Raw genomic sequence first — 27,883 nt, 5'->3', positions numbered from 1 at the left:
TAACAGTGGAAGCAAAATCCACTGGAGCCATAAACTAGTAGGAATACTTAAATGGTAGTTTTGACGAATTGCTGGAGGTTGAGTGTGGGCTACCTTAAAAGTAAGAAGCTTTGGGGAGCTGCAGTATGGGTGAGCTGCGTATGAGCTGAGTGAAAAGTTGAGAAAGATCGCCTCATGGCTCTGGCAGGGGGAGGAGGACTAGAAATCACTGGGAAAATGTGGCCAGTGTTTTCCATAGCAAAAGCCTGGTCTCCAGGGGAAAAGACTTCTTTTGTAAAAAACATTTATTTATTTATTTACTTGGCTGCCCCGGGTCTTAGTTGCAGCACGCGGCATCTTCGTTGCCGCATGTGGGATCTTCATTGCAGTATGCAGGATCTTTAGTTGTGGCATGCAGGATCTTTTAGTTGTGAACTGTGTAAGTCAGACTGGGACCTGAACCCACAGGCCAGGACTCGAACCCAGCCAAAACCCAGATTGGGAATTGAACCCACAGTCTTTTAACTGAGATCACACACCTGGTCTCAGGACTTAATGAAGCTCAGTTTCTTGATGTCTCATCGCAGAAAGAATTCAGTGAGAGACAAAGTGATGGGTGAGAAGTGGATTTATTTAGAGAGAAACACACTCCACAGACAGAGTGTGGGCCACTCAGAAGTCAAGAGCGGCACCAGGGTATGGGGTTGTCAGTTTTTATAGGGGTGGGTAATTTCATAGGCTAATGAGTGGGAGGAGCATTCCAGCTATTTTGGGGAAGGGGTGGGGATTTCCAGAAATTGGGCCAGCACCCAATTCCTTATGGTCGGCCTTGGAACTGTCATGGCACCTGTGGGCATGTCATTTAGCATGCTGATGTGCTACCATGAGGCTCAAAGTCTAGTGGAAGTTGACTCATCTGCCATCTTGGACCTATTTGGTTTAATCAGTTTATGTCATGTCATCAGGCTATGTCATTCTTTTAAAGGTTATGCCCTGCCCCCTTCCCTCCTGTTTCAGTTGCAGCATGTGGGATCTAGTTCCCTGACCAGGGATCAAACCCAGGCCCCCTGCACTGGGAGCACAGAGTCTTAGTCACTGGACCACCAGGGAAGTCCCTATCCAGGGGAAAAGACTTTAGCAGAACCTTATCCAGGGCCACAGAGTGTGGGTGGCTTATAGCACCAATGCATGTACCCACCAACTCTGGGGGCTAGAAGGGACAAGCTAGACTGAAATCTGAGATGGCCAAGATCACCTCAAGAAAGTGCAGGCTAAACAGTGGTTGCCAAACTATCTTCTGGGGAGTCTTCAATGCTGCTCCCAGAGCTAAAGTTTCTGTGGTAGAGAACTGTGTTCAGTAGCCTATGATAAACCATAATGGAAAAGAATATTTTAAAAAAAGAGAGAATGTATATATATATACATATATATATACACACACACGTGTATATATGTATACATATATACATGAATCACCTTGCTATACAGCAGTAATTAACACACTGTAAATCAACTATACTTCAATAAAAAATAAAGTTTCTGTGGTGAAATAAACTTAAGAAATGGTGAATAAATACCCCTCCTAAAGAGTCATATAACACTCTAATAAAGACTCAGAGAAACTAAGTAAAATAGGAAACTGACTGGGACACATTTATTCTCAATCCTGTTTGTACATCAGAAGCATCAGAAGAGTTTATTTTTAACCAATACAACAACTGGGTCCCATTCCATACCTGAAGAGATGAGAGACGGTCCAATATCAAGACCCAAAAAAGAGGCAAAAAATTGTTAATCAGATGGGTAGAAGAATTTTTTTCTCAGTAAAAGATGCAAGTTCTTTGCAATAATAAGTAGTGATGGAAACCAGAACGTGTCACCCCAAAATATGCCTCTTTCACATAAAAATTATTTTGAGCTGAAGGCAATTAAGAGGCAGCAAACCCAGAAACCCGAAAGGCAGGATGTAAATTCTTCTTTTACCGGAGACAGACTCAGCCCAGAGGCAGTGCCAGAAGAATCTGCAAACACACATTGACCCATTTGTTTCCACACATATATTTACCTTCACACAGTCTGCCACCCTTGGAAGACTAAAACTGCTTTCCTTTGTCCTATCATCTCTCCACAATTTTACTGTTCTTTGTCGAAGATACTATGAAAGCCAGAATTCTAAGCCACGGCTTTGAGTTAGTATTCATTTTATGTTTCTCCTGCATGATGTGTTGCATGTGTTAAACTTTTTCTTGTTAATCTTTCTTTTCGTTAGAGTCCCAGCTGAAAACCTCAGATAGGTAGAGGTAAACTTTTACCTCCGTTATAGTAGTAGAAAGGGAGGCTTATAAAGGCCTTTTCTTTGAGAAAAGAGGAAAAGGTTTGGTTTGGAATCACTGCCGTCAGAAGATGTAAAAAGGAATTTAAGATCAAGCTTGTCTACCAAGCAGCCCAAAGAGCCTACTTGAAGTCAGAGAACAAGTCTTTGTAGCAGAACCAACCAACCTGGTTCAACAGCCCAGAAAGAAGAGTGGAGGAAAGGTACTAATGAGTTTCCCAAGGACTGGAAATTAACAATGTAGGTATTGTCGACAAAAAACTAACTAGTCGATCTAAGAAAGAAATTGGAAATTTTATTCGAGCCAAATTTGAGGATTATAACCCAGGAAGAGCATCTGAGAAAGCTCTGAGAACCGTTCCATCCGTTAGAAGTCAAGGCACAGTTATACCAGTTTTTTGAGACGGGGGCTGTACATTAAATGACATATTGATGACAGTTTACATCGGATCTAAGCACCACGTGACCCCTTATCAAGAAGGAATGTTATCTTTTAAGGAGTCGTCTTGTTGATGCTGGGAGAATGTTGCTCTTTATGGCTGAGCAGGTATTTCTGCTGATGGGGGAGGTGTGGTCGATGCATAATGCAGACACACAATGCACAGTGCAGGCACAGAGACCAATGGGCAGAGAAAATTTTTTATGTTTAAATTTTTCTTGTCATGCCATAAAATATGAATATTATTTCACAGTACTGAAGGAAGTCCTGATGGGCAAGTGTTAAATTCCTAAGTTCCACAAACTGGCTGGCTTAAAACAACAGAAATTTACTGTCTCACAGTTCTGGAGGCTAGAAGTCTGAAATCAGGGTGTTTGCAGGGCCATGCTCCCTCAGAAGCTTCTAGGGGAGGATTCTTCTTTGCCTTTTCCAGCATCTAGCAGCCCCAGGCATTCATTGGTTTGTGACAGCATAACTCCAGCCTCTCCCACAGCCATCTTCCCTCTGTGTCCTCACATGGCATTTCCGTGCATAAGTGTATGTGTGTGTGTACAAAATTTCCTCTAAGGATACTAGTGATATTGGATTAGGGCCCACCCTAATGGCCTCATCTTAATTTCCAGATAAGGTCACATTCACAGCTAGGACTTCAACATATCTTTTTCTCTAGAGGACAGAATTCAACTCATAACGGCAAGTATCTTGGAGAGTTAAGGAGAACTCAGCAGAAATCACTGAATGAGGGGGATTGCTCCAGCTGCAAAGGAAGACAAGCCAGGATGGGCTGGGGCACAGGAAGGGGAGGAGGGATTAGGGAGGGTGCTGGAAATTTTCTAAGAAGCTGCCAGAAAGCCTATTGAAAGTCTGGGAGGAGACACATTAAAATGTTGGTAGTGGTGGAATTATCAATAACTTTAATTTTCTTCACACTTTTTATATGTTCCAAAGTTTCTATAATAAGTACATGATTTTATAACCAGAGAGAAACATTCATTATTTTTCAAATAACTATCCAGTAATAGTCACAATCCTCTGAGTGCATACAATCTAGAGCAGGAAGGTAAAGAGAGGAGAACACTCATACAGGGTAAAAACATGTAACAAAATAAAAACCTGAAACAAAGGTGTTGGAGATCACAATCAGCATTCAATATGTGCTCACAGGTGACCGCAGAGTAGAAAAGATCAGGACCTTCCTCTCAGATCTAGATTCAATCCCAACATGCCCATTTGACAGCTGGGCAGGACTGAACGAGTTAATCTCAAGGTTTGTTTTCTCTTTTGTAAAGACAGGATTTTAATTTCCATCTCATTTCCATCTCTGTTGCAAGAGTCACGTGGGAGCATTATGTGAAGAGGCTAGCACAGTGTAAATACTTAACAAGGGCTTCCCAACATCTTCAGGATGACGTTAACAACCTTGTGCGCACAGTATACGAATCTGACGAGTGGAGAGCATAATGAACCCTTGAGGGCAGAGACACGGTCAGGTGAAGAGTAACAACACGGGCAGGGTAGGGGAAGACTGCCTCAATCTTCCGATCCAAGAAAGTGAGGAATATCAGTACTTACTGGAAAGAAGAGGAATTACATGACTAAACAGAAAGGGATTCTGTAAAGCTGTCAAATTTCAGGAGAAAAGTGAGATAGGTCTATACCGTGAGATGTCCAAGCTACGTGCCTATAGCACCGGTCAGGATGCTTCAGCCTGCAAGTGACCAGAAGGCAACTAGAACTGCCTTATACAATAAAGAAGCAATAATCTCATATAACAAGAAATTCGGGATTAGGGAAATTCCAACCATTTCGTGATGCCAACGAAGACCACATTTCTCCTCCTTTTTCCACGGTTACTGCGCTCCTCTCAGTTCCGGTATACCTACTAACATCAGAAGAGGGGCTGTGTCTTCCCAGACATCTCTTTCTAAAAGCTAAAAAACCTTCCTCGGAGGCACCTTGGAGAATTTCTCACCCCACCTCACTGGCCAGAATTCCCTCCTATGGGCCTGTCCCTCCCTGAAGCATGTGGAGGGCACATCCTGAACAGTTCAATTAGGGAGAACCAGAAGAGAAGGAGAAAAAGTGGGCCAAGTGGCTACTGGAAAGATACCCAGCAGGGTCTTCCACATCTGTCTACGCACATGATGTCCACGGGGGCTGAACAAAATGTGAAGTTGGAATCTGAATGGACAGAATTGAGGGACCACCCAGGATGGATTTATATATGAAGTCAAAGATGAGGGCCAAGGGATGTATGTCCCTGGGCTGGGGTACAAGGCAAAGATTCTTGGGCAGGAGAAGAACAGCCTCATTTCCCACCAGTCGCTGGTGGGATGACTAAAGATGCTAGTGGACTCAACCAAAAAAATGGCCGGAGACGTGAGATGGAAGGACAGGAAAAAGTGTAGAGGTGCTCTCCATCCACAGCACTGTAGAATGAGATTTCCCCAGCCCTGTGATCTAGGAAAACTCCCACCCGGTGAAGAGCTGGCTCTAGCTTGGTAGGCCTCACAGAGATGCCTGTCAGGGGCCAATAGCCAGCAGAACTCCAACAAAGAGCCCAGATTCCCACGCGGGGGGACATTGTTGAACCACCAGTAATCCCCATGATGTCCTCCCGACACAACCCCACAGCAACCTCCAGGCTACCTTGGTGCTCAACTTCCCAGTAATGCTTCCCTGAAGTGAAAACATTTTTTCCCAAAACGCAGGGTAAGTGCTGAAATCTCTCCACAAAGTCTGTGGTCCTCTGAGGATTCCTCCATCCAGTAAAGTAGCTCCACGCTGTAGAAAACAGTGGCCAAGAACTGGCTGATGCTCCATTTTTCACGTATCTCCCTTCCTGGGAGAAGACAAGTTTGGGATAAGCAGTGTCCTCAGCTAGATTTACAGCCACTGCAGAGAAAACGAGAGCTGAGATCAATAACGCAAGAGCTTACCACCAACCCTCCTCCAGACATGCCCGTCTGTTCCAGCTTCAGTGCCGTCCTTCTTCTCCCGTCACTGACTGTTAGGGATAAGACTCCTCACCGTCCTTCAGCGGATCCTCAGCTGGGCCTAACAGGCCATAGTATGTGCTAGTAACCTGAAATCTTCATTCCCCTTCTGCTTTAAAAGGCTATGATCTGGAAAATGGGGAGCCCATTATTTCACGGCCCCAAGTCTTCCCCATCAGCATAGAATTTGGAGAAACAGTAACAAATACTGACTTGTTGAATCAGGACCAGAACCAAAGCTGTCGACTGGCTGGTTCTTTGTACAGGAACACGCAGATGTCATCATTAACAAGGTATCTCTTTACTGATTCCAGCTGTTCACTGGGCATCTCCGCAAGCCCCCAGCAGGTAAGTCAAAACCGAATTCAGAGCATCCCAAGTCCCCTTCCACTCTCGAGACTAATCCTCCCTCACGTGCAGACTTCTTGTTTTCTATGCTTTCTAAGGTCTAAGAATATTAGCTCCACCCAAACACTCACACTTGGAAATCTTAAGGTTATTTGATTCTTCTTTCCCTCTGACCCTCGGTGGCTAACTAATCACCAAGTCCTATCAATTCCACCTCTGAAATATCACTCAGGTTCTTTTCTTCCTCTCCTTTCCCATCGCCATTGTCTTCACTCGGACCTTCAGCATCTTTCACTGTAACTGTGTCCATAACTTCCTCCCTGGCCTGCCTCCAACCTCTCTTCCCTCCCAGACTCTCCACGTCTCTTTAGTTTGCTGAAAAGTTGTGTTTTGTTTTGTTTTGTTTTGTTAATCAGAAATGAATGTTAAGATTTTTTTTTATTTAGCATCGTCATTGGAGTATAATTGCTTTACAATGTTGTGTTAGTTGCTGCTGTATAACAAAGTGAATCAGCTATACGTATGCATATATCCCCATATCCCCTCCCTCTTGCGTCTCCCTCCCACCCCTCTAGGTGGTCACAAATCACTGAGCTGATCTCCCTGTGCTATGCAGCTGCTTCCCACTAGCTATATATTTTACGTTTGGTAGAGTATATGTGTCAATGCCACTCCCTCACTTCGTCCCAGCTTACCCTTCCCCCTCCCTGTGTCCTCAAGTCCTGAATGTTAGATTTTGACAAGGGCTTTTTCTGCATCTACTAGGTGATCAAATAGTTTTCCTTTTTTTAATTTGCTAACGTCGTGAATTATATTGACTTTCAAATGTTAAACCAAACCTGCTTTTCTACAATAAACCCCATTTGGTTGTGATGTATTATACATTGTTGAATTCAATTTGCTAAAATGTTCTTTAGAATTTTTCTATGTTCATGAGGGACACTGATCTATAGTTCTCTTCTCTTGTAATGTCTTTGTCTGATTTTAGTATCATGGTAATGCAGGCCTCATAGAACAAATTGGGAATAGTCTCTTCAACTTTTTGTTAAGAGTTTATGTAGAATAAATATATTTTAAATGTCTGGTGAAATCACCGGTGAAGCCATTTGGAAAGGTTTCTAACACAAATTTCTTTAATAGAAATAAGGTTATTCCAGTTATCCATTTTCTCTTGAGTCAGCTTTGGTCATTTGAGTCTTTTAAGGACTTTGTCCGTTTCACCTATGTTGTCTGATATATCAGCATAAAGTTGCTTGTAATATTCCCTTATTATCCTTTTAATATCTATAGATTTGTAGTGATGATGCCTCTCTCTCATTCTTAATACTAGTGATGTATCTGGTCATTCTGCTAAGAGTATATCAATAAAATTGATATTCTCAAAGAAAGAGCTTTTGGTTCCACTAATATTTCTTTTGTTTTCTGTATTCTGTTGCAATGATTTATGCTCTGATTTTTATTATTTCCATTCTTCTGTTTTGGGGGGCTTTATTTGCTCTTCTTTTTGTAGCGTCTTAAGGTAGATACTGATGTCACTGATTTAAGAACTTTCTTCTTTTATAATGTAGGTGATTAGTGCTATACATTTCCCTGTGTCGCTTTAGCTGTATCCCACAAATTCTGAAATGTTGTGTTTTCCTTTTCATTCAGTTCAAAGTATCAACACTTTCTACTTCCCTTTTGATTTCACCTTTAATTCATGGGTTATTGAGAAGTGTGTCATTTAGTTTCCTAACATTTGGGGAACTTCCAAGGATTTTTTTTAAACTGATTGCTAACTCAAATGCATTGGGGTCAGAGAACACACTTTGTATGGCTTGAATCCTTTTGAATACTGAGCTATGTCTTATGGCCCACCCTGTTCTACCTTAGAAAATGTTCCATGTATGTACACTCAAAAAGAATATGTATTCTGTTTTTGTTTGGGGCAGTATTCTATAAATAACAGGGTGGTCAAGTTGGTTGACACTGCTATTCAAATTGATAGTGTTATTCAGTCTACTATATCCTTACTGATTTTCTGCCTACTTGTTCTAAAAATTATTTTTAAAAGGTACTGAAAATTCCAGCTATAATTGTGGATTTGTCTGTTTCTCCTTGCAGCTCTATTAATTCTTGCTTAATATATTTTGAAGCTCTGTTATTAGGTGTATAAATGTTTAGAACTGTTATGTCCTCCTGATAAACTGACTCCTTAATCATTAGGACTTGACTTTATCTCTGGTAATACTCCTTGCTCTGAAATCTTCTTGATATTAATATAACCATTCCAGATTTCTTTTGGCTAATGTTAGCATGGTATAGCTTTTCCAATTATTTTACTTTTAACATATATGGGTCTTTATATTTAATGTGCGTTTCTTGCAGCATATAGTTGGGTCTTGCTTTTTTTAGCCAATCCAACCAGTCTCTCCCTTTTGATTAGGACCATTTATACTTAATATGATTATTAATATGATTAGGTTTGTGTCTATTACGTTATGTTTCTATTTGTCCTATTCTTTTTTCCTCTTTTTTGCCTTCTTTCTGATTAACCAAGTATTCTTATGATTCCACTTCATCTCCTTTGTTGACTTATTAGTTACAACTCTTTTATTTTAGTGATTGCCGTAAGGTTTATAATATACACCTTTAACTTAACAGCCTACCTTCAAGAGATATTATACCACTTCACATATAAGAATTGTATAATAGGGACTTCCCTGGTGGTTCAGTGGTTAAGAATCCACCTTCCAATGCAGGGAACGTAGGTTTGATCCCTGGTCGGGGAACTAAGATCCCACATGCCGCAGGGCAACTAAGCCTGCACGCCGCAACTACTGAGCCCACATGCTCTAGAGCCCACGCTCTAGAGAGAAGCCCGCTTGCCTCAATGAAGAGCCTGCACGCCGCAATGAAAGATCCTGCATGCCGCAATGAAGATCCCGTGTGCTGCAACTAAGACCCGACACAGCCAAATAAATAAATACTTAAAAAAAAAAAGAACTGTATAATGGTATACTTCTATTTCTCCCCTCCTAACATTCATGCTATTGTTGTTGTGCATTTTACTTGTAAATATGTTATAAACTCCACAATATGTTAATTTCTGTCTGTTTACACAGTCAATTACCGTATTTGTCAGGGTTCTCCAGAGAAATAGAACCAATAAGATGTACGTGTATAGAGAAAGAGATTATAAGGAATTGTTTCATGTGATTATGGTAACTGGCAAGTCCAAATCCACTGTGTGTGACAGAAGGCTTACGACCCAGGGAAAACTGATGTTCCAGTTCAAAGGCCACAAGGCAGGAAGAACCAAAGCCGCAGATGGAGTCCTAAGGCAGTCTGCTGTAGAATTCCCTCTTGTTCAGGGTGAAAAGTCAGCCTTTTGTTCTATTCAGGCCTGCAACTGATTAGATTAGGCCCACCAGCATTATGGAGAGCAATCCGCTTTACTCAAGTTTCCGGATTTAAATATTAATCTCGGGGCTTCCCTGGTGGCGCAGTGGTTGAGAGTCTGCCTGCCAATGCAGGGGACACGGGTTCGAGCCCTGGTCTGGGAGGATCCCACGTGCCGCGGGGCAACTGGGCCCGTGAGCCACAATTACTGAGCCTGCGCGTCTGGAGCCTGTGCTCCGCAACAAGAGAGGCCGTGATAGTGAGAGGCCCACGCACCGCGATGAAGAGTGGCCCCCGCTTGCCGCAACTAGAGAAAGCCCTCGCACAGAAACGAAGACCCAACACAGCCAAAAATAAATAAATAAATAAATAGTAATTAAAAAAAAAATATATTAATCTCATCCCAAAACACTCTTGTCACAGCAACACCCGAAATAATGTTTGACCAAGTATCTGGGCACCTTGTGCCCCAGTCAAATTAACACATAAATTAACCATCCCTATTACCTTTTAATGAGATTTAAGTAATGACAGAAGTACATATTTCTTTATGTCATTACCATTTCAGAAGATGTTTTACTCCTTTGTGTAGATCTGACTTCCATCTGGTATCATTTTCCTTCTGCTTGAAGGACTTCCTCTAACATTTCCTGCAGTGTTGGTCTGATAAACTCTTTCTGTTTTTGGATATCAGCAAACATCTTTGTTTCACCTTGTTTTTGAAGGGTATTTTTGCCAGGAATGGAAGTCTGGGTTAACAGTTATTTTCTTTCAGTCCTTTAAAGATTTTGTTCACTTGCATTGTTTTCAATGAGTAATGTGATGTCATCTTTATCTTTGTTCCACTGTAACATGTCCTTTTTAACTTGTTGCATTTAAAATTTTTTCTTTATCACTGGTTTTGGTGTACTTTTCATCATGCTTAGGATTTGCTGAGTTTCTTGGATCTGTGTACTTACAGTTTTCATCAACTTTGGAAAGTTGTCGGTCATTATTTCTTCAAATGTTTTTTCTGTCTCATCCCCATCCCACTCCTCTCCCTGAGGGGTACCAATGACCAGACATAAGGCTGCATGAAAATGACCCACAGCTCACTGATGCTATTTTCATTTTTTAAGTTTTTTTCTCTGTGTGTTTCCGTTTGCATAGTTTCCACTGCTCTATCTTTTCAAGCTCACTGAGCTTTTCTTCTGCAATGACCCATTAACCCCAACCAGCTTGTTCTTCATCTCAGTTATTGCAGTTTTCATCTCTAGAGGTCTGCCTGGGATTTTTTTACATCTTCCATGTCCCCGTATGCCTCTTTACAAAATAGTTACAGTAATTGTATTAATGTTCTTCTATGCTTATTCTAGCATCCAGGTAAATCCTGGATCAGTTTCAACTGATTATTCTCTTCATCATGGGTCATGTTTTCCTATCTTTTTGCCTGCCTAGTAATCTTTGATTGGGTGCCAGGCATTGTGGTTTTACATTGTTGGGTACTCATTTTTTTAAATTCCTATCCATCTTGTTGAGCTTTGTCCTGGGATGCAGTTACTTGGAGATAATTTCATCCTTTTGGGTCTTATTTCATGATTTGTAAAGTGGGTCCAAAGCAGCGCTCAGTGTAGGGTTAATTATTCCCCACTAATGAGGCAAGATATTCCTGAGTACTCTACCCAGTGCCCCACGAATTAAGAGTTTTCCAGAGGCTGGTAGGAACAGGCATTGTTCCTGGCCCTGTGTGAGAACCAGGAACTATTCCTTCTACTCATTTTGGAAATTTCCTTCCTCAAACTCGGTTAGTTCTTCACGAGCAGGCACTGATCAGCATTCTGCTGAATGTTCACAGCGTGTCTCTGTAGATCACGTGGGTTCTCTCTCTGACCAGCTCTCTCCTCTCCAGCACTCTGTCCAGTGCTCTGTAACCTCTCGCAGCTTTGTTCTCCCGGGACTCTCAGCTCCACTCCTCAAGTCAGGGAGTCCACCTGGCTCCGCCGCTGTTACCCTCCCTGAGGTGGCCTGGAAACTCTCTCAAGGCTGTAGGCCGGGGCCATCATAGGCCGGGGCCATCATAGGCCGGGGCCATCATAGGCGCACCTCACTGGCTTCACATTTCCCATGGATCACTGTCCTTCCCTGCCTGAGGTCCAGTGTTTTAAAAACTGTTGTTTTATGTATTGTCTGTTTTGGGTTTTTTTCTTTGGTCAACTAAGTTTCAGGAGTAAATCCAGTCCCTGTTACTGCATTTTAGCTGGAAGTAGACATCCACAACATGATTCTTAATCAGGTACATGCACATGAGAATTGAGTGCATAGCTTTACATCACGTACATGCCTTGGTACTTCCCTGGAGATCTAATAAGTTTATCTTCAGTCTTCCCTACACTCATCTTCTCGAACTCAGTTCCTGCCTTTCCCCATATGCACCTTATGGTTGAGTCACATCAGATACCCTCTCCTCCATTTTCTCCACACCTTAGCTCATGCTGCCGCCTCTGCCTGGAAGAGGATTCCCTCATTTTCCACCTGGCAAACTGCTACTCATCCTTCAAATTCCCAAACAACTGTCATCACCTCTGCTGTGAAAACTTTCCCACTTCACCCCCAACAGAGGTCTTCCTCTGTAGTTTTGCAGTATTTTATTCATACCACTGATAAACACTGGATCCCACTGTATTACAGTAAAGTGGTATGTGTCTGTCTCTCCAATTTGTAAGCAAATAGGTCTTTTTCTTTTTGTATCACTAGTACCTTATAACACACAGTATGTGTTAAATGGATGTTTCTTGAATGAAGCATATATCCATTTATTCCTAAGTAGTTATTACCATTTTCCTGACCCTCCTGTCAGCTGCATGCTCTGTTTTCTCTTTCCTTTCCAGACTTCTCTCATTCATTCTCTGAGCTCCAACTCCCAGAAATTCTGCTCACCTTGGAATCGCTTCAGCATTTCCTTCATCAGTGGGAGCCGGCACACAGTCTTCACCTTTAGAACTTCAAAGGAGTAGTTCACATCCTGGTTCTCACACCTACAAGAAGTGCAGGGGGCTGCTCTGCTTAGGAGACAACTAGGACACCCAAGACCCCCAACTCCCAACTGAAGGTTCAAATCCCAGAGCTCAGACTACTTCTCTCCCATTCCTCCTGGCAAAAGTGAACAGTGGAACTCCTCCCCGACAACCCCCTCACGTCAATGTCCACACTGACCTATGGAGCCCAGGCCTCGTTTCCCCTCTGCTTGGCCTGTATCTTTACCATTCTACTCAAGCCCCCATAAGAAAGCAAGAGTTTGTACCTGGTCAACACATCTTTTGGATTCTGTGAAGAGAAGAAAGAAACAAGTTATGTACCTTCCCCTAGAGATCTGTTACTCAACTTTGTGAGCAGGTATTTTTCTGTCAGGTGCTTTTATTAACGTCACATATGCTCTCATGCTGCCAAACCCAATGCATTAACACAACGTAGTCTTTGTTTCATGTGACCCCTCTGAACCATTTAACAATGTTGACCAATCCTTTCCTTGAAGCCCTCCTCTTTCTCCTTTGGCACTATGACATTAGCTCTCTCCTGGCTTTTTGCCTACTTCTCCGTCTACACTCCTTCAATCACAGACAAATGTTAGTGAGGATGTGGTGGCAATATAAAATGGAAAAAGGTAGTTTGGAAAAAGGCAGTTTCTTTAAAAGTTAAATATAAATACAGAATACAGCCTAGCAATTCTGTGCCTACTACTTACCCAAGAGAAATGAAAACATATGTCCACACAAAGAGTGACAGACAAATGTTAAAGCAGCATCCTTCCTAATAACCAAAAGGTGGAAACAACCCAAATGTCCATCAACTGGTGAACAGATATACAAAATGTGGTATATTCTACAATGGAATACTATTCTGGAATTAAAAAAAGGGATGCAAATACAATACTAATATATGCTACAACATGAATGAACCTCAAAAACATTACACTAAATGAAAGAATCCATATACAAAAGAAATGTGTTATTTCAAAGATTCTGCTATAGTATATGTTTGGATATGTAACTGGAACTTCACTGCTCAGGCAAGTTGTAAAAGTTCTAGACAGTTCTTGGACTCTAAGTATCTCATATTACCTGAGCTCATCAGACCTAAATTTCACATTAATTTCCTTTGAAAGGTGAATCTTTGACTCTTTAATTGTATAATAAAAATAACAACACAATAGCAACACAGAGAAAACATGTCTTCTACTAAACCCACTCACCAGGAAGGACATTCAGTTCTAAAGGCAAGAGGGCGTTCAGTTAGGGATGTTAACTAACAACTCTGTAAAGACAGAGACTACGCCCTTCCCTGCCGGTCTCACCTGGAGCAGCTCCAGGGTGGAGCTCTGGCTCTTCTCCCCCACCTCGAAGATGAGCTTCTTCATGGAAGTGATCATTTGATTGAGCCTTAATGTGTTCTCATTCTGTTTCTTCTTTGTCTCTTCTTCTTCTTGGCTCAGTCTCTTAAGAAACAATTGCTCTTCTTCAGCCAGGAAGACGTGCAGCTTTGCAAACTCCGCACTGACTCTCGTTCGCTGATTCTTCATCTTCTCCTATAGCCACAGGAGACTGGCTCAGTCCTTGTTTTGCCTGGTCCTTTCTCCTAAATTCCTTGCACACGACTCCCTAACAACCCGTGATCCTTCCATCCAAATCACCTCCTCCGGAAAAGTTCCTGCCCAGCCCCTACAAATTTCCCCTACTCCTTTCTTTACACCTACTTGATATCTTTGTACTAATCTATATAGTATTAATTCATTCTTTGTAACATCTGAGTCTCTGCTATGATAGCAATGCCTTGTTTGTATACTTTTTAAACTAAAATGCACTTGCACATCTATTATTTAATTTAGCCCTCAGATCACCTACCGTTTAGTTATGTTAAATCTTAGACGTGCATATGTGCGCCCACATCATGCCTCCCATCTAGACTAGCATCTCTGGAAGCAAAGTCCATTTGCTTTCCACAGTGCCACAGACCCAAATCAACTCCAATGTAGGAAGCCAACCTAGGGAGAAAGCAGAAAGGAAAGGGACACTACCCTTGAGATATGAGGATGAAGTGTGTGGAACTCATGTTGCCCAAAGACACAGGTCAGTAGAGATAGATTCTTCCTGTTCTATCACCTTATCTGAAAGGGGCCTAACAACTGATGAGATCCACAAGCTCTTCCCAGTGAAAGCCCTTGAGCGGCCTCAGACTGAAAGGACTCAAGGGCAAGAAATACCCAACCAACTTCTGCTCTTACCTTCCACTCTGCAGCATTCTTCACTTCCATGTCCTGTAAATGCATGGCTTTCTTCATCTTGGCTGTCAGACTACGTTGAGTCTTCAGAAGTTTTTCCTGTCAGCAGAAACACGCATAAGTAACAAATCATCTCTCCCAGCATCTTCCTTGTTCAAGAGCTAAAAGTCACCTAATTCAAACAGGGGATGAGATTGAGAAAATGCTGAAGATGACTACAGGCTAATGCATAAGAATTATTCTGGTCTAAAATCGTCATAACACAATATAGAGTATGACTACTAAATAGACAAAAATTTTAAATTGTTAGAAAATTAATAAATGCCTAGTCCTGGCAAGGGAAAAGGCCTCTGGCACCATAATAGTAGGAGAGTAAAGGTCCCTTCTTTCTGAAGAGCAATTGGCAGGATTTAACAAAATTTAAAATATGCATAATCCTATTTCTAATAATATCCAACAAAACATTAGCAAAAATAATCAATATGTATAGGAATGTTAACTGCAGCATTATTCACTACCTATCAATGTGGAATCATTAAATTATGGTATATTGATACTCTACATCAATTTCAGGTAGCTCTCTATATAATTCTGTTTTGAAAAGAACAAATATACATGTGTCTGTGCAAGTGTGTGCGTTTGTATCTGAACAGAGGGAAAATCTGGAAGGGTATATACCTAAGTATTATTAACACTGCTTATCTCTGGGGAATAGGAATGGCTTGAAAGTTGGAGGGGGAGGACTAGAAATTTTATAAATCTCTGTTTTGTTTGAATTTCTACAAGAGGCACATATTCTTTTTATAATTAGAAAAAAACAAATAAGCTATTAAAAAAATTGAGTCTATCAGAAGGAACAAAGTAGACTGAAGAGGGGAAGCACCTAACAGCAGAATCTCAGGGATGACCTCAGAGACAGAGGCAGACAGGTTAGAGACACGCACAAATCACTGTCAAATCTGATGTACGTGTGAAGGCTGTCATGAGATAAACAGCTCCTTTGAATGTGACCAAGATTTTTTTTTTAAGCTTTCACTTTTGTTTGCTAATAAACATAAATATATTTGAAATAGAACTTTTCAGTTTTTAGAAGCCCTTAACAATTTTCAGTATGTATGAATTTTCCTGTTTTCATTACCTAAGCTTTTTTGTATCCTGCCACAGTTGGGCTCTTAAAGTGGTCCCCTGAGTAAACTTGGTAACGTTCTGGGATTAGAAAACTTCTTCCCTGCAATAACAGAAACTGCCACGAGGTGGCAGGACGGCAACACAAGCATTTCAAAGCTGGGTAGACGTACCAAAGTTTAAAAATCACTCTCTTCATTTAACATCAGACAATTGTGTGTATATAAAACTGTAATAAAAGAGCAGACATTTATAGAATGAAGACATTTGCTGACTTGTGATCATGTAGTTCAAACGACATGAAACTTCAAATCAGGTCTGAGTGTCAGTCTAGACTTTCACAAACTAGCTATGGATCTGTGGTCAAGTCAGCCTCACACATTTCCCGGGCCACAGCTCCCTTACCGAGAAGATGAAGACAACTAGACTAGATGGGCTTTTCTTAAACACCATCCCAGCACTTAGGTTCTGTGGATTTCAGTCACTGTAACCTCTGTATCCAATCCAAGCAGGGAGGTCTACCTCTAAAATACATATCAAATCTGCCCATCTGCCGTCCCCAGCCACCCCCTAGTTCAAGCCACCTCTTGTCTGGACAACTACAATAACCTCATGTCTGGGCTCCCTACTTCCAATCTTGTCCTTCTCTTATCCAGTGTCCACAGAGAAGCCAGCATAATCTTCTAAAGACCAGTCAGATCATGTCAGTCCCCTGCTTAAGATTCTCCATTGGCTTCCCGCGTCACTAAGAGAATTCAAACACCTTGCGGTCCGACATAACCCCACTCTTGTCTGCATCTCCCAACTCATCTCGTGCTGCTTTCCCCCTTGCTCGTGATGCTCCAGGTGCATAGATCTTTCGGTTCCATAGATATGTTCTGCTCTTCCCAGCCTCAGGGTCTTTGAATTTGCTATCCGCTGCCTGGGATGTTCTTCCCACAGTTCCTCAGATGGCTGATTCCTCATCCATCAAGTCTCAACTGAAATGTCATCTCCTCAGAGAAGGCTACCAACGTGTTCCCTTACTAAACCCCATTGTCACTTCTCTGGCACGGCACTATCTTTCGTTCACAGCACGTATCACCATCTGTGGTCATTTACTTGTCCATGGTGTGCCTCTCACCCCCACCCCAGCCAGACTGTAAGCCCCATGGTCTTTTCACCACTGTTTGCCCAGTGCTGAGTCTGGTACTATAGTACAGCAAGTGACACAAAATGGGTGGTTCAAGAAATACTGAATATCTGTTAAATGAGTTAATAGCAATGAAGGGATTAGCTCCCAGAGTCACAGACTAAATATTGGCTTGAGGGAAAGAAGAGCTGTGCCTGGAAGCCTTTTCCAGGCAAACGGTTTGCTCCCTGAAGCTTAGGACGCTGTTCTCTTTCTCTGTTCTCTTTTTCTCCCCAGCCACCAATGATTCCATTAAAGACAACTTCTGCTCTGAAAGATTTTTTTGAGATTTCCCTCTGTGAAGATACTAAGATGTAGGTCCATGGTCCTCTATCCTATCTGTACACTAGAATCACCTAGTGAATTGTTAAACAATGCTGATGCCAAGGGCCCCACCAACTGAACCAAACACTCGCGGGGGTTGGGGGGTAGTATTGCTTAAAATTGCTTCCAGGTGTATCCTGAGCCACTGGTGTGGCCCAAGAGGGTGAGCAGAGCGGGCTAGGAATTCATCAAAGCAGGTTTCCCGGATGCAGTGCTCAGGGGCTCAGGTCCTCAGAGAAAGCATCGAGCACTGTCTGCAGGGCTCAGGTGTGGGCACAGGATGGGGGATATTTTCCATGGATTTAGGGAACTCCAAACTTTTAAGTCACAGTGTACCCACCTGAGTATGTGCTTGGAATGGGATGGTGGAACCAGAATTGCTCCACCCAAGAGCAACTTAATGTTTTCCTAGCTAACTTGGGGTGGGGTGGAGATGGATAAACTGAGCAGCGACGAAGCAGAGGAGCGTGCAGAAAAGGACAGACAATGGGCAATTGTGCCTAATGACCGGAACACCTGACCAGTCAACCTCATGACATTCAACCCTCCCCAGCGTTACCCTCACCCACTCCCTACCTGTTGGCCCGTTTTTGTTTAATCCTGAAATCCCACCTCTTCCGATTAGTCTTCTCAGCTAGATTAGCTGTAGCAGAGTGCAAAGTGATATGGACTAGGAATTAGAGGACCTCAGTCCAAGCTTAGCCACTTCCTAGCTTCTGTGACCTTGGGCAAGTGGTCTCACATCTCTGGGCCTCAGCTGCCTCATCTACAAAATGGGGATAACAGAATCCATCCAACAGGGCTGCTATGGAAATTTAAAAATTACTATACGAAAAATGCTTAGAACTGTCAGTGATGCCTAAGTAATCAACACCTGACAGCTATCATTAATATTATAATTATTGCCAAAGGTTGAAGCTTTAAGGGTTATTTTCCCCTTTCATACCTAACCACTTACACTTGCCTCAGCCCTCCCCCATAAATTTTTTTTTGGGGGGGGGGTTGGGTTTTTTTTGGCCGTGCAGTGTAGCATGAGGGATCGTAGTTCCCAGATCAGAGATCGAACCCGCACCCCCTTCAGTGGAAGCGCGGAGTCTTAACCACTGGACCGCCAGGGAAGTCCCATGTATCTTCTCTTCCATTTCTCTGATGGGTCCTTTCAATCTCTTTTGCTGGCTACTAAGCATTGGTGTTTCCCAAGCTTCTCTTCATGCCCCTCTTTTTTTTTTTACCCTTAATGTGGTCCCTCCAGGAAAATCTAATCAGCTTACCTCTTCCATGACTTCAAGGGTAGGCTGATGATTCTAATCTAAAATACTGTGTTTCTAGCTTCCTATGCCCCCTGCCTCCTGTCCCTCTTCCTTGGACTTCCTGTCACAGTTACTTTACTCTCAACATGTCCCAAATGAGCACCAGATATCCACACTGCCATCCTAGACTCCTCTCTCTCCCCGACCCATCAGTTCCAATTAGTCACAATGTCATTCAGCTCCAGCTCATCATAACACCATGCCTTCCCCTTCTCCATCACCCCTGCCCTGCACTAATTCAGGCACTTACTACCTCCTGCTTGAAGTAGTGCAACAGCAGCCCAACTGGTCTTCTCCATTCATCCCCGTGGATGCCACAATGAACTCTCTAAAACAAAAGAACTGATCGTGTCATCTCCTGCCTTAAAATCCTTCAATGATCCCCATTCCCTGGAAGAGAAAGCTCGGTCTTCTCAGTATGGTCAACAAGATCCTCCACAACATGGACCCTGCCTCTGTCTTCAGCCTCAACTCCCACCATCCTTCCTCCCATGCGCTACCCTCCTGAAGCACAGAGTGACCTCTGGTCTTCTTATTTATCACATGCTATTCCACATTGCCACACTACTGAATATGCTGTTCCCTTGGCCTGAATATCTTCTCCCCTACCTTGCTGTACTCATCCGTCAAGAGTGGACTCGTGTTCCACTCCTCTGTGAAGGCGGTCCTCACTCCTGTCTGATCACTCTAACCTCAGACCTTCTGTGTGTTGGTACAAACGTCAATAACTCTCACACACACTGAAATTACAGGACTACATGCTTATGCCCCATACAAGACAAGGCCCATGTCTTTCTCATCCATTTACGCCCAGATTCTAGAACAATGACTAGCATACAGGAAGCACCAATAAAGGTTACCGAATAAAAAAATGAATGTACACTTTCTAGTCTAACTTTTCATCTGTTTCCTGTTTGTAGTCAGCTGATAAAACTGTACAGCATTTCACAGTTTACAATACACTTTAACTTGTATCATTAAATTCGTGTTTTCAACAAGTACTTACTAGATACCAATTCAGATGGAGACCACCGGAGTGACACCGTCAGTAATGGAAGGGGGTGGGGCTACTCTGGAAAGGATGATCAAGGAAGGTCTTCAAGCTAAAGTCTAAAAGGATCTAAAGGATGGAAGGTATGAGTAGAGAGAGAGTGAACAGGCTTGAAACAAAAGCAAGAAGGCCAGTGTGGCTGGACCAGAGTATGATAAACGGATTTATTTGACTGAAGCTTCTTAACCCATAAGATAAGGCAGAACAGATAATCTCCAAATTCAAACATTAAGTGATTTTCCCAATTGATGAAGGAAGCTAGTAAAATCCAGACTCATCCCTACAAGCCAGGTTTTTCCCAAATCATTCGTTGTCTACGACATCTGTAGGTATAAACCCGTACTGTCCAATACAGCACCCATTAGCCATGTGAGCTCCTGAAATGTGGATAGTCTGAACTGATGTGTGTAAATGTAAAGTACACAGATTTCAAAGACCTATCATGAAAAAAAAGGTAAAATTTCTCATTGATAATTTTTTATATCAATCAATGTTGAATGAATGTTCATTGCAGCATTATTTACAACAGCCAGAGCATGGAAGCAACCTAAATGTCCATCAACAGAGGAATGGATAAAGAAGATGTGGTACATATGTACAATGGACTATTACTCAGCCATAAAAAGGAACGAAATTGTGCCATTTGCAGAGGCATGGATGGACCTAGAGACTGACATACAGAGTGAAGTAAGTCAGAAAGAAAAAAATAAATATCGTATATTATTGCATATATGTGGAATCTAGAAAAATAGTATAGATGAGCTTATTTTCAAAGCAGAAATAGAGGCACAAACGTAGAGAACAAACGTATGGATACCAAGGGGGGAAGGGGGAGTGGGATGAACTGGGGGATTGGAACTGACATATATACACTACTATGTATAAACTAGATAACTAATGAGAACCTACTGCATAGCACAGGGGACTCTACTCGGTGCTCTGTGGTGACCTAAATGGGAAAGAAATCCAAAAAAGAGGGGACAGATGTATCCGTATAGCTGATTCACTTTGCTGTACAGCAGAACTTAACACAACACTGTAAAGCAACTATACTCCAAAATGTATATATATGTGAAATCACACTATCCGTGCCCATCCAAGCCAGAGAACAGCTGTAAGAAAAACTTGAGTTCTCCATTTCCTGATTATATTTTGTTTCATTTTCACAATAAAGAGGAAACAGAATCAGCTTTAAGAAAAAAAAAATCTATGTTGAATGATATTTTTGATAATTGGGTTAAATAAATTATTAAAATTAACATCACCTGTTTCTTTTTACCACTAGAAAAGATTTTAATAACATATGTGGCTCGTATTTTTGTTTCCATTGGACAGCACTGGTGTATAACCTCTCAGGATAACCATCTTAAACTAGGAGCTCCCGGAGGCCAGTCCCTTTAAAATTCTGCAGTGATGACTGAGCCTTGCACCGGCCCTCCCAATCCCAATTTTAACTCCAGCTCTGAGATCCGTGAGTCGCTTAACTTTTCTGAGCCTGGTAGGGGTAGGATGGGGGTTCATGCTTCCAACGTGAACAGTAAACGTTCCCAGGCAATACCGGCAGCCCCGTAAGGGCCGGCTCACCCGGTAGCTCGCGAAGGCCTCGTCGACGGGGGCCATGGTGTGGGCCTGGTGCTCCTGGGACTCCCTGCACACCAAGCACACGAGCCGCTGATCGTCCTCGCAGAAGAGCCGCAGCGGCTCCCAATGGCGGCCGCACAGGCCGTGGGGCGCGGGGCCCAGGCGGCGGCGCCGCATCCTCTCCGTCAGCCGGGCCAGGGCCCAGTTGGGCCGCATCGCAGCGGGCGCCGACGGCTGCCGGCACTCGGGGCAGGGGACCGGGCTGCCACTCGGCGCCCAGCTGCGGCGCAGGCAGCCGCGGCAGAAGTTGTGGCCGCACTCGATGGACACCGGGTCCTCGAAATAGTCCAGGCAGATGGAGCAGGTCAGCTCCTCCTGGAAGTCCTCGGCCTCCATGCTGCTCCTCGGCCCCAGAGCCGGAGTCGTGGCTGGATGAGAGGTCTGCAGGCTGCGGGAGGTGGCCTTCGGACCCGCGGCCGCCGCCTCCGGAGGGAGGGAAAAGTGCAGCCTCTTCCGGGGTTCGCCACCCAGCGGGGCCGCGCGACAGCCGGGCGGCGGCCCTTTCCCACGCGTGCTGAGGGCGCCGACCGCGCGAACCTCCAAGTTTCCTCGCGAGGACGGCGCGCTAGGCGTGACGGGACTGCGAGCTGCAACTGGACGAACAGTAGAGATGCGGAAGTTCCCCGAGAAGCCTAGAGAGGCCTCGAGGAGCCCGTAGTTTCGGGGACGCGGCGGAGTGTGACGACCGCGCAGCTGCAGCAGCCGCTGGTGGAGCAAAACGGGGAGGCGCTAATTAACTTGGCCTGGCCTTCAGGTTTGTGGGCTGAGGTCAATGTTCGCCGTCCGCTCCGGAAGATTTAGGGTCTGGAGTCCTAGGCGAGCTGCTGCCCAGAAGGGCGTTCCAGGCGGGCAGCAGCCTAGCGGCAGAACGGCCAGAAGGACGAGGGGCATCTGTGCAGCCGGGCCTGGAGTGGGGTTAAGGAGGCGCCGTGCCCCGTAGGCCAGCTCTTCTTGAAGTCTCTCCTTTTTCTTTCAGCCTCATTCTCTAGGAGAGGAAGCCGTTCTTGTCCTCCAACCCCAAGGTCTAGTTGAGTTTCTAGAAAGGGAGGATTTCTGGCTCCCCACACGAAGCCCATCAACTCGAAGCCCACAAACTCTCCTGGAGTTCGAGGATTCAGGCGAAGTGGAGAGCCAGTTTTCTAAGAGGCGAGTAGGGAAGGGAGTGTTTAGCCCCACGACCTAGTGGGGAGCTGTCTGATCACTCTGCACTGATTTCACTCTCTTTCTTCCCCAGCACAAGAGACACACCAGGTAGAGGAAGCCCATTCTTAGGGCAGGGGCCTCCCTCACCCAGTGCAGATAGAGGGTCTAATAATTAAGTTAGGAGAAAGAATCTAGGGTTAGATGGTCTTCCCCTGGTTTGAGATTTCCCACCAGTATTTTAGGTGGTTCAATGCGGAGGAGGTCTGTGGGCTAAAGGATGCTCTAAGCCAGCTCTGGGTGGTCTGCTATGAGCGGCTGTCATCCTATATGCTGGGAAGGAGCAGATCCTGTAGCTGCTGGTGCTGGAGCAGTTCCTGACCATCCTACCTGAGAAGGTCAACACCAGGGTGTGAGAGCAGTACCTGGAGAGTGGAGCTGAAGCTGTAGCTGTTCTGAGGACATTGTGAAAAACCTGATAGGACCGGGAGAGCGGTGGGAAGGAAATCAGGTATTTTAAGTTAAGATTCAGAAGCACAGATGCATTGCCTTTTGGTACCCAACTTGAAGACGGCAGCCGTTTTGCTAACCCAAGTCACATCCATTGAGGTTTTCAACAAGCAGTATGCTTGCCTGTTTCAGGGAATTATCTGTTTCTCTTCAATGGATTTTTGATCTTGTGTTTCTGAGGTGCTTGGTTTTTTATTCTTCCCTCTATTCCTTTTCTTATGAAAGAAATTTTTAATTCTTCCTGTGTCCCAAAATCAGATACCACCTTTCCTGTAATATGCTCCGTAAGTGGTCACTGAATGTATGATTAAATGATTTGGAAAGGGGGTTCCTGCGATCACTATTTTGGGGTTTTGGTGAAAGTTCCACAGAATGTCTTTAAATGTTTACAACAGATAGCTGCGTTTTCCTTACAAATTGAAATATTATCTTGAGAAGGAATCTGAGGGCATTCCCTGGCAGTCCAGTGGTTAAGACTCCATGCTACCACTGCAGGGGACCCGGGTTCGATCCCTGGTCCCTGGTTGGGGGAACTAAGATCCCACGTCCTGCAAGCCACACGGCACGGCCAAAAGAGAAAAAAAAAAGAGAGAGAGAGAAGGAATCTGAGTCTTAAATATGGACCAAGCAGAATGAGGTGCTCTTATCAGTTACTGATGTTTGCCATGAGTATCGGTGGTGTGAGTGTCTATGTATCTGTGTGTCTGCCTTTGTATTGAACTATATCTCCTTAATGTCTTTGTGTCTTCAATCCTGCCATACTCCTGAAATGAACATCCGTCTTTACTGAAAATATTGAGGCTCCCTAATTTACAGTTTTATTCATATGGAATTCATATGGAATTTCAGGGGATCTCAATTGGCCAAACAATCTTGAAAAAGAAGAACAAACTAGGAGTACTCACACTTCCTAATTTCAAACGTTATTACAAAGCTGCAGTAATCAAAACATGGTACTGCTATAAGGACAGACATGTAGATCAATGGAATCGAATTGAGAGTACAAAAACAATGCCATACATCTACAAGCAATTGATTTTCAACAATGGTGCCAAAACCATTATATGCAGGGAAAATAGGCTTTTCAACAAATGGTGCTGGGACAACTGGATATCTCCATGCAAAAGAATGAAGTTGGACCCTTATCTCATACCATATACAAACATTAATTCAAAACCAAAGACCTAAATGTAAAGCTAAAACTATAAAATTTTTAGAAGGAAACATAGGTCTAATCTTCACAGTCATGGATTAGGCAATGGTTTCTTAACTATAACACCAAAATCATAAGCAACAAAAGAAAAAATTGATAAACTGGATTTCATCAAAATTAAAACCTTTTGTGCATCAAAGGACACTCAATAAAGTGAAAGACCACCCACTGAATGGGAGAAAATATTTGGAATATCAGATCCTTAAATCTGATAAGGATCTAGTATCCAGAATATATGAAGAACTCAACAATAAAAATACAAACAACCCAATTTTAAAATGGACAAAGATTTGAGTAGACATTTCCCCAAAGAAGCTATACAAATGGCCAATAAGCACATGAAAAGATGCTCAACATCATCAGTCATTAGGGAAATGCAAATCAAAACCACAGTGAAATATCACTTCACCCACTAGGATGGCTAGAATTTAAAACTCAAACAGAGAAAAAACCAAAATACCAAGTGTTGGCAAGGATGCAGATTAAATTGGAATCCATTTGTACATTGCTGCTGGGAATGTGAAATAGTAAATAGTACAGCTGCTGTGGGAAAAAGTTTGGCAGTTCCTCGAAAATTTAAACAAAGTGTTACCATATGCCCCAGCAACTTCACTCCTAGGTATTTACCCAAGAGAACTGAAAACAAACAAAAACTAATACATGAATGTTCGTAGCGCCATGATTCATAATAGCCCCAAAGTGGAAACAATCCAAATGTCCAGCTGAAAAATGAGTAAATAAAATGTGGTATAGCCATACAATGAAATAATAATCATAAAAGGAATGAGGTACTGATACATGCTAAAACATGGATGAACCTTGATAACAGGATGCTAAGTGAAAGAAGCCCGTCACAAAAGACCACATACTGTATGATTCCATTTGTATGAAAAGCCCAGCCTAGGAAAATCTGTAGAGACAGAAGGTAGATTAGTGGTTGCTTATGTTTGGGGGCATGGGGATTTGCGAGTAACAGCTAAGTACTATAGGGTTTCTTTTTGAATTGCTGAAAATTTTCTAAAATTGTGTTAATGGATACACAACTCTGACTATACTAAAAGCCATTGAGGGCTTCCCTGGTGGCGCAGTGGTTAAGAATCTGCCTGCCAGTGCAGGGGACACGAGTTCGAGCCCTGGCCCGGGAAGATCCCACATGCCATGGAGCAACTAAGCCCGCGTGCCACAACTACTGAAGCCCGCGCGCCTAGAGCCTGTGCTCCGCGACAAGAGACACTGCAATGAGAAGTCCGCGCACAACGAAGAGTACCCCCTGCTCGCCACAACTAGAGAAAGTCTGCGCGCAGCAACAAAGACCCAGCGCAGCCATAAATAAATAAATTTATTAAAAGCCATTGAATTATATACTTTTACTGGGTGAATTATAGGGTGTGTGAACCATATGTCAATAAAGCTATTATAGGGACTTCCCTGGTGGCGCAGTGGTTAAGAATCCGCCTGCCAATGCAGGGGACACGGGTTCGAGCCCTGGTCCGGGAAGATCTCACATGCCACGGAGCAACTAAGCCCGTGCGCCACAACTACTGAGCCTGTGCTCTAGAGCCTGTGCGCCACAACTACTGAAGCCCGCGTGCCTAGAGCCCGTGCTCCGCAACAAGAGAAGCCACCGCAATGAGAAGCCCGCGCACCACAGCAAAGAGTAGACCCCGCTCGCCGCAACTAAAGAAAGCCCGCGCACAGCAACGAAGACCCAACGCAGCTATAAATAAATAAATTTATTTAAAATAAATCAATTAATTAAAAAATAAAGCTATTTTAAAAGGGACACCATCAAGGAGGAATTCAGAATGATGACATTTGCTTTTTTTCTGTCCTTGGTCACTTGTCTGGGCTCTGGCTATGCTAGATACAGGATTCTTTATGAAACACTGTGTAGCAGAAAGAAAACTGTTACTTTGCTAGTTGTTGCCAAAGTGTCTTTGGGGAATCAAGTATCTTCCCTTAGGAATGAGCCTTCCTTGCCGCAGACCGGCTGCAGAAAGCTAGAAGTTCCTGGCGGTGAGGGGTAAGGAACTGAAAAGCACCAGTATGGGGTCAGAAGGGCCAAGACAACTGATGGTTGCAAGGCAAGTTTATTCAAAGAGCATGAATGTATATATAGGTTTAGTACGGAACGAATAGCAGACAATAAATCAGTAAACCTTGTTTTCCACATAATTCTGTCGCCACTATCTATGCGTCAGCATGCTTTATGGGCCATTCTCTGGAGATACAGACTTCCCCCTTAGGGCAGCACGTCCTTCTTCTGAGGAACAACCAGGGGCTCTTAGATCCAGAGCAGGCACCTGGAACGAAACTGGCCGCAAGCCATTTTCCTTTTTTACGCTCAATACCGCAGCGTCAGGAGTGCATATCAAGAAAGAGACAAGCAGTTCTCCGGAAAGCAGAAAGCTGAATAAGCTTACAGCTTGGGGGCCACCACACTTCCTAACTTACTTGGGGATCATTTGAGATTCAGAGGAGACAACCAAACCTGGAAACTGCTCTTTGTTGAGAATTTGAGGGCAAGGAAGAACTGAGAAGGGAAGTGTTTCTGCAAAAAAGGTGGGAGGCTGAGATGCTTTTGGACAGAAATGCCTGAGAGACTCAAGAAAAGAGAAGCCTGCTATTCAGCATTAGATCATCTGCTGAATCACACTGTGATATAAATGTCCCTTACTGTTAGCCCTGAATCAGCAATAAAACTCTGCTGTCTTTTCTGTGTGATATTGAGGAGTATGAGTTTAAAAAGTAGCGACTTGGCCCCTCCCCCCCCCATGCAACAATGGAGCAGCTGCAAAGTACAAAGCAGAGAATGAGGATTGAGCAGAAATCAGAGCTGTCAGTGGTCCAGGGTATATAAGCCTCTGAATTCACAGGAATCTTCCAGAAGAGTGTGGCTGAGTGTTTGAATACATTGAATCTATATATTAAAGGACGCTGGGTTCCATATGCTTGGCAAGCCAGAGTTTCTGAATATGACATATGTTGCAGGGCTGGGTGCCTTTATAGGTTACAAGATTTTCAAGGTGGGGGGAGCAGAGAATGTGGACAGCAGGAAAGAGGAGACTCATCGAGACAGGAAAGAGGATTGTCCTCAGCAACAGTGGTCAATATTTATTGCGCAGGACAGAGAGGCACGGTTTTATGGAGGTTTCTGCTGGCTGACTCTGGAACCAAGCCCATGAAAATTGTGATCCTGACACCAGGGAATTCTGGTGAGAAGGCACAAGCAGGAGATCTCCAAGGAAAAGCTTCAGACACCGTGGTCCCCCAAGGCTCTTGGATATGCTCCAACAGCCTTTAATTTGCCATGGAGATAAACACCCCACTCACTGGATGTTCCGACGAAGATCCAGTCATAGGGTTTCCTTCAGAGGTGAGCCAGGTGTCTTCATAACTCTGCAAAGTAGAGGATCAAGCAGAAGCTTAGACTTTTCCTAAGTGGGAAGAGACCTAAATGGAAGGGCAGGAGGTGCAATCAACTGAGCACTTGGGTCCTGGTTCATTGGAAGGAACCATCCAGTTGATGGGGATGCAGTTGGGCGATGGGATGGGATGAGTGGTTCGGACACATCTGCGTAGAACCTGGTTTTCTGCTTCGTAACGTGTGGGAGTTGTGCTTCCCAGAGGGTGAGGGACCTGCCGTGGGGGATCCTCAGGACCCATACA

At 43.6% G+C, this 27,883-nt stretch overlaps 1 protein-coding gene across 7 annotated transcripts in view; it reads right to left on the bottom strand.

The window, feature by feature from the left end:
* Positions 1–21,781, bottom strand: part of TRIM4 (tripartite motif containing 4) — a 50,168-nt gene extending 28,387 nt beyond the window's left edge. For 5 of the 7 annotated variants that reach the window (XM_068565893.1, XM_068565890.1, XM_068565891.1 and 2 more), the window contains exons 1-5: positions 21,295–21,781; positions 14,733–14,828; positions 13,806–14,036; positions 12,756–12,778; positions 12,392–12,489 (exon numbers count right to left, since the gene is read on the bottom strand). In XM_068565893.1, the coding sequence (XP_068421994.1) occupies positions 12,392–12,489; positions 12,756–12,778; positions 13,806–14,036; positions 14,733–14,828; positions 21,295–21,687 (841 nt within the window). In that variant the 5' untranslated portion in view covers positions 21,688–21,781. Of the gene's footprint in view, positions 1–1,679; positions 5,664–12,391; positions 12,490–12,755; positions 12,779–13,805; positions 14,037–14,732; positions 14,829–21,294 lie in introns of those variants that run through there. The other 2 variants (XM_068565887.1, XM_068565888.1) reach the window with 2 other exon arrangements.
* Between the last annotated feature and the right edge of the window lie 6,102 nt (positions 21,782–27,883).

This window comes from Eschrichtius robustus, chromosome 16, assembly GCF_028021215.1.
Source record: "Eschrichtius robustus isolate mEscRob2 chromosome 16, mEscRob2.pri, whole genome shotgun sequence".
Classification (NCBI taxonomy): domain Eukaryota; kingdom Metazoa; phylum Chordata; class Mammalia; order Artiodactyla; family Eschrichtiidae; genus Eschrichtius; species Eschrichtius robustus.
Note: the sequence above shows the minus strand (reverse complement) of the source record. Positions and strands in the feature narration are given on the sequence as shown.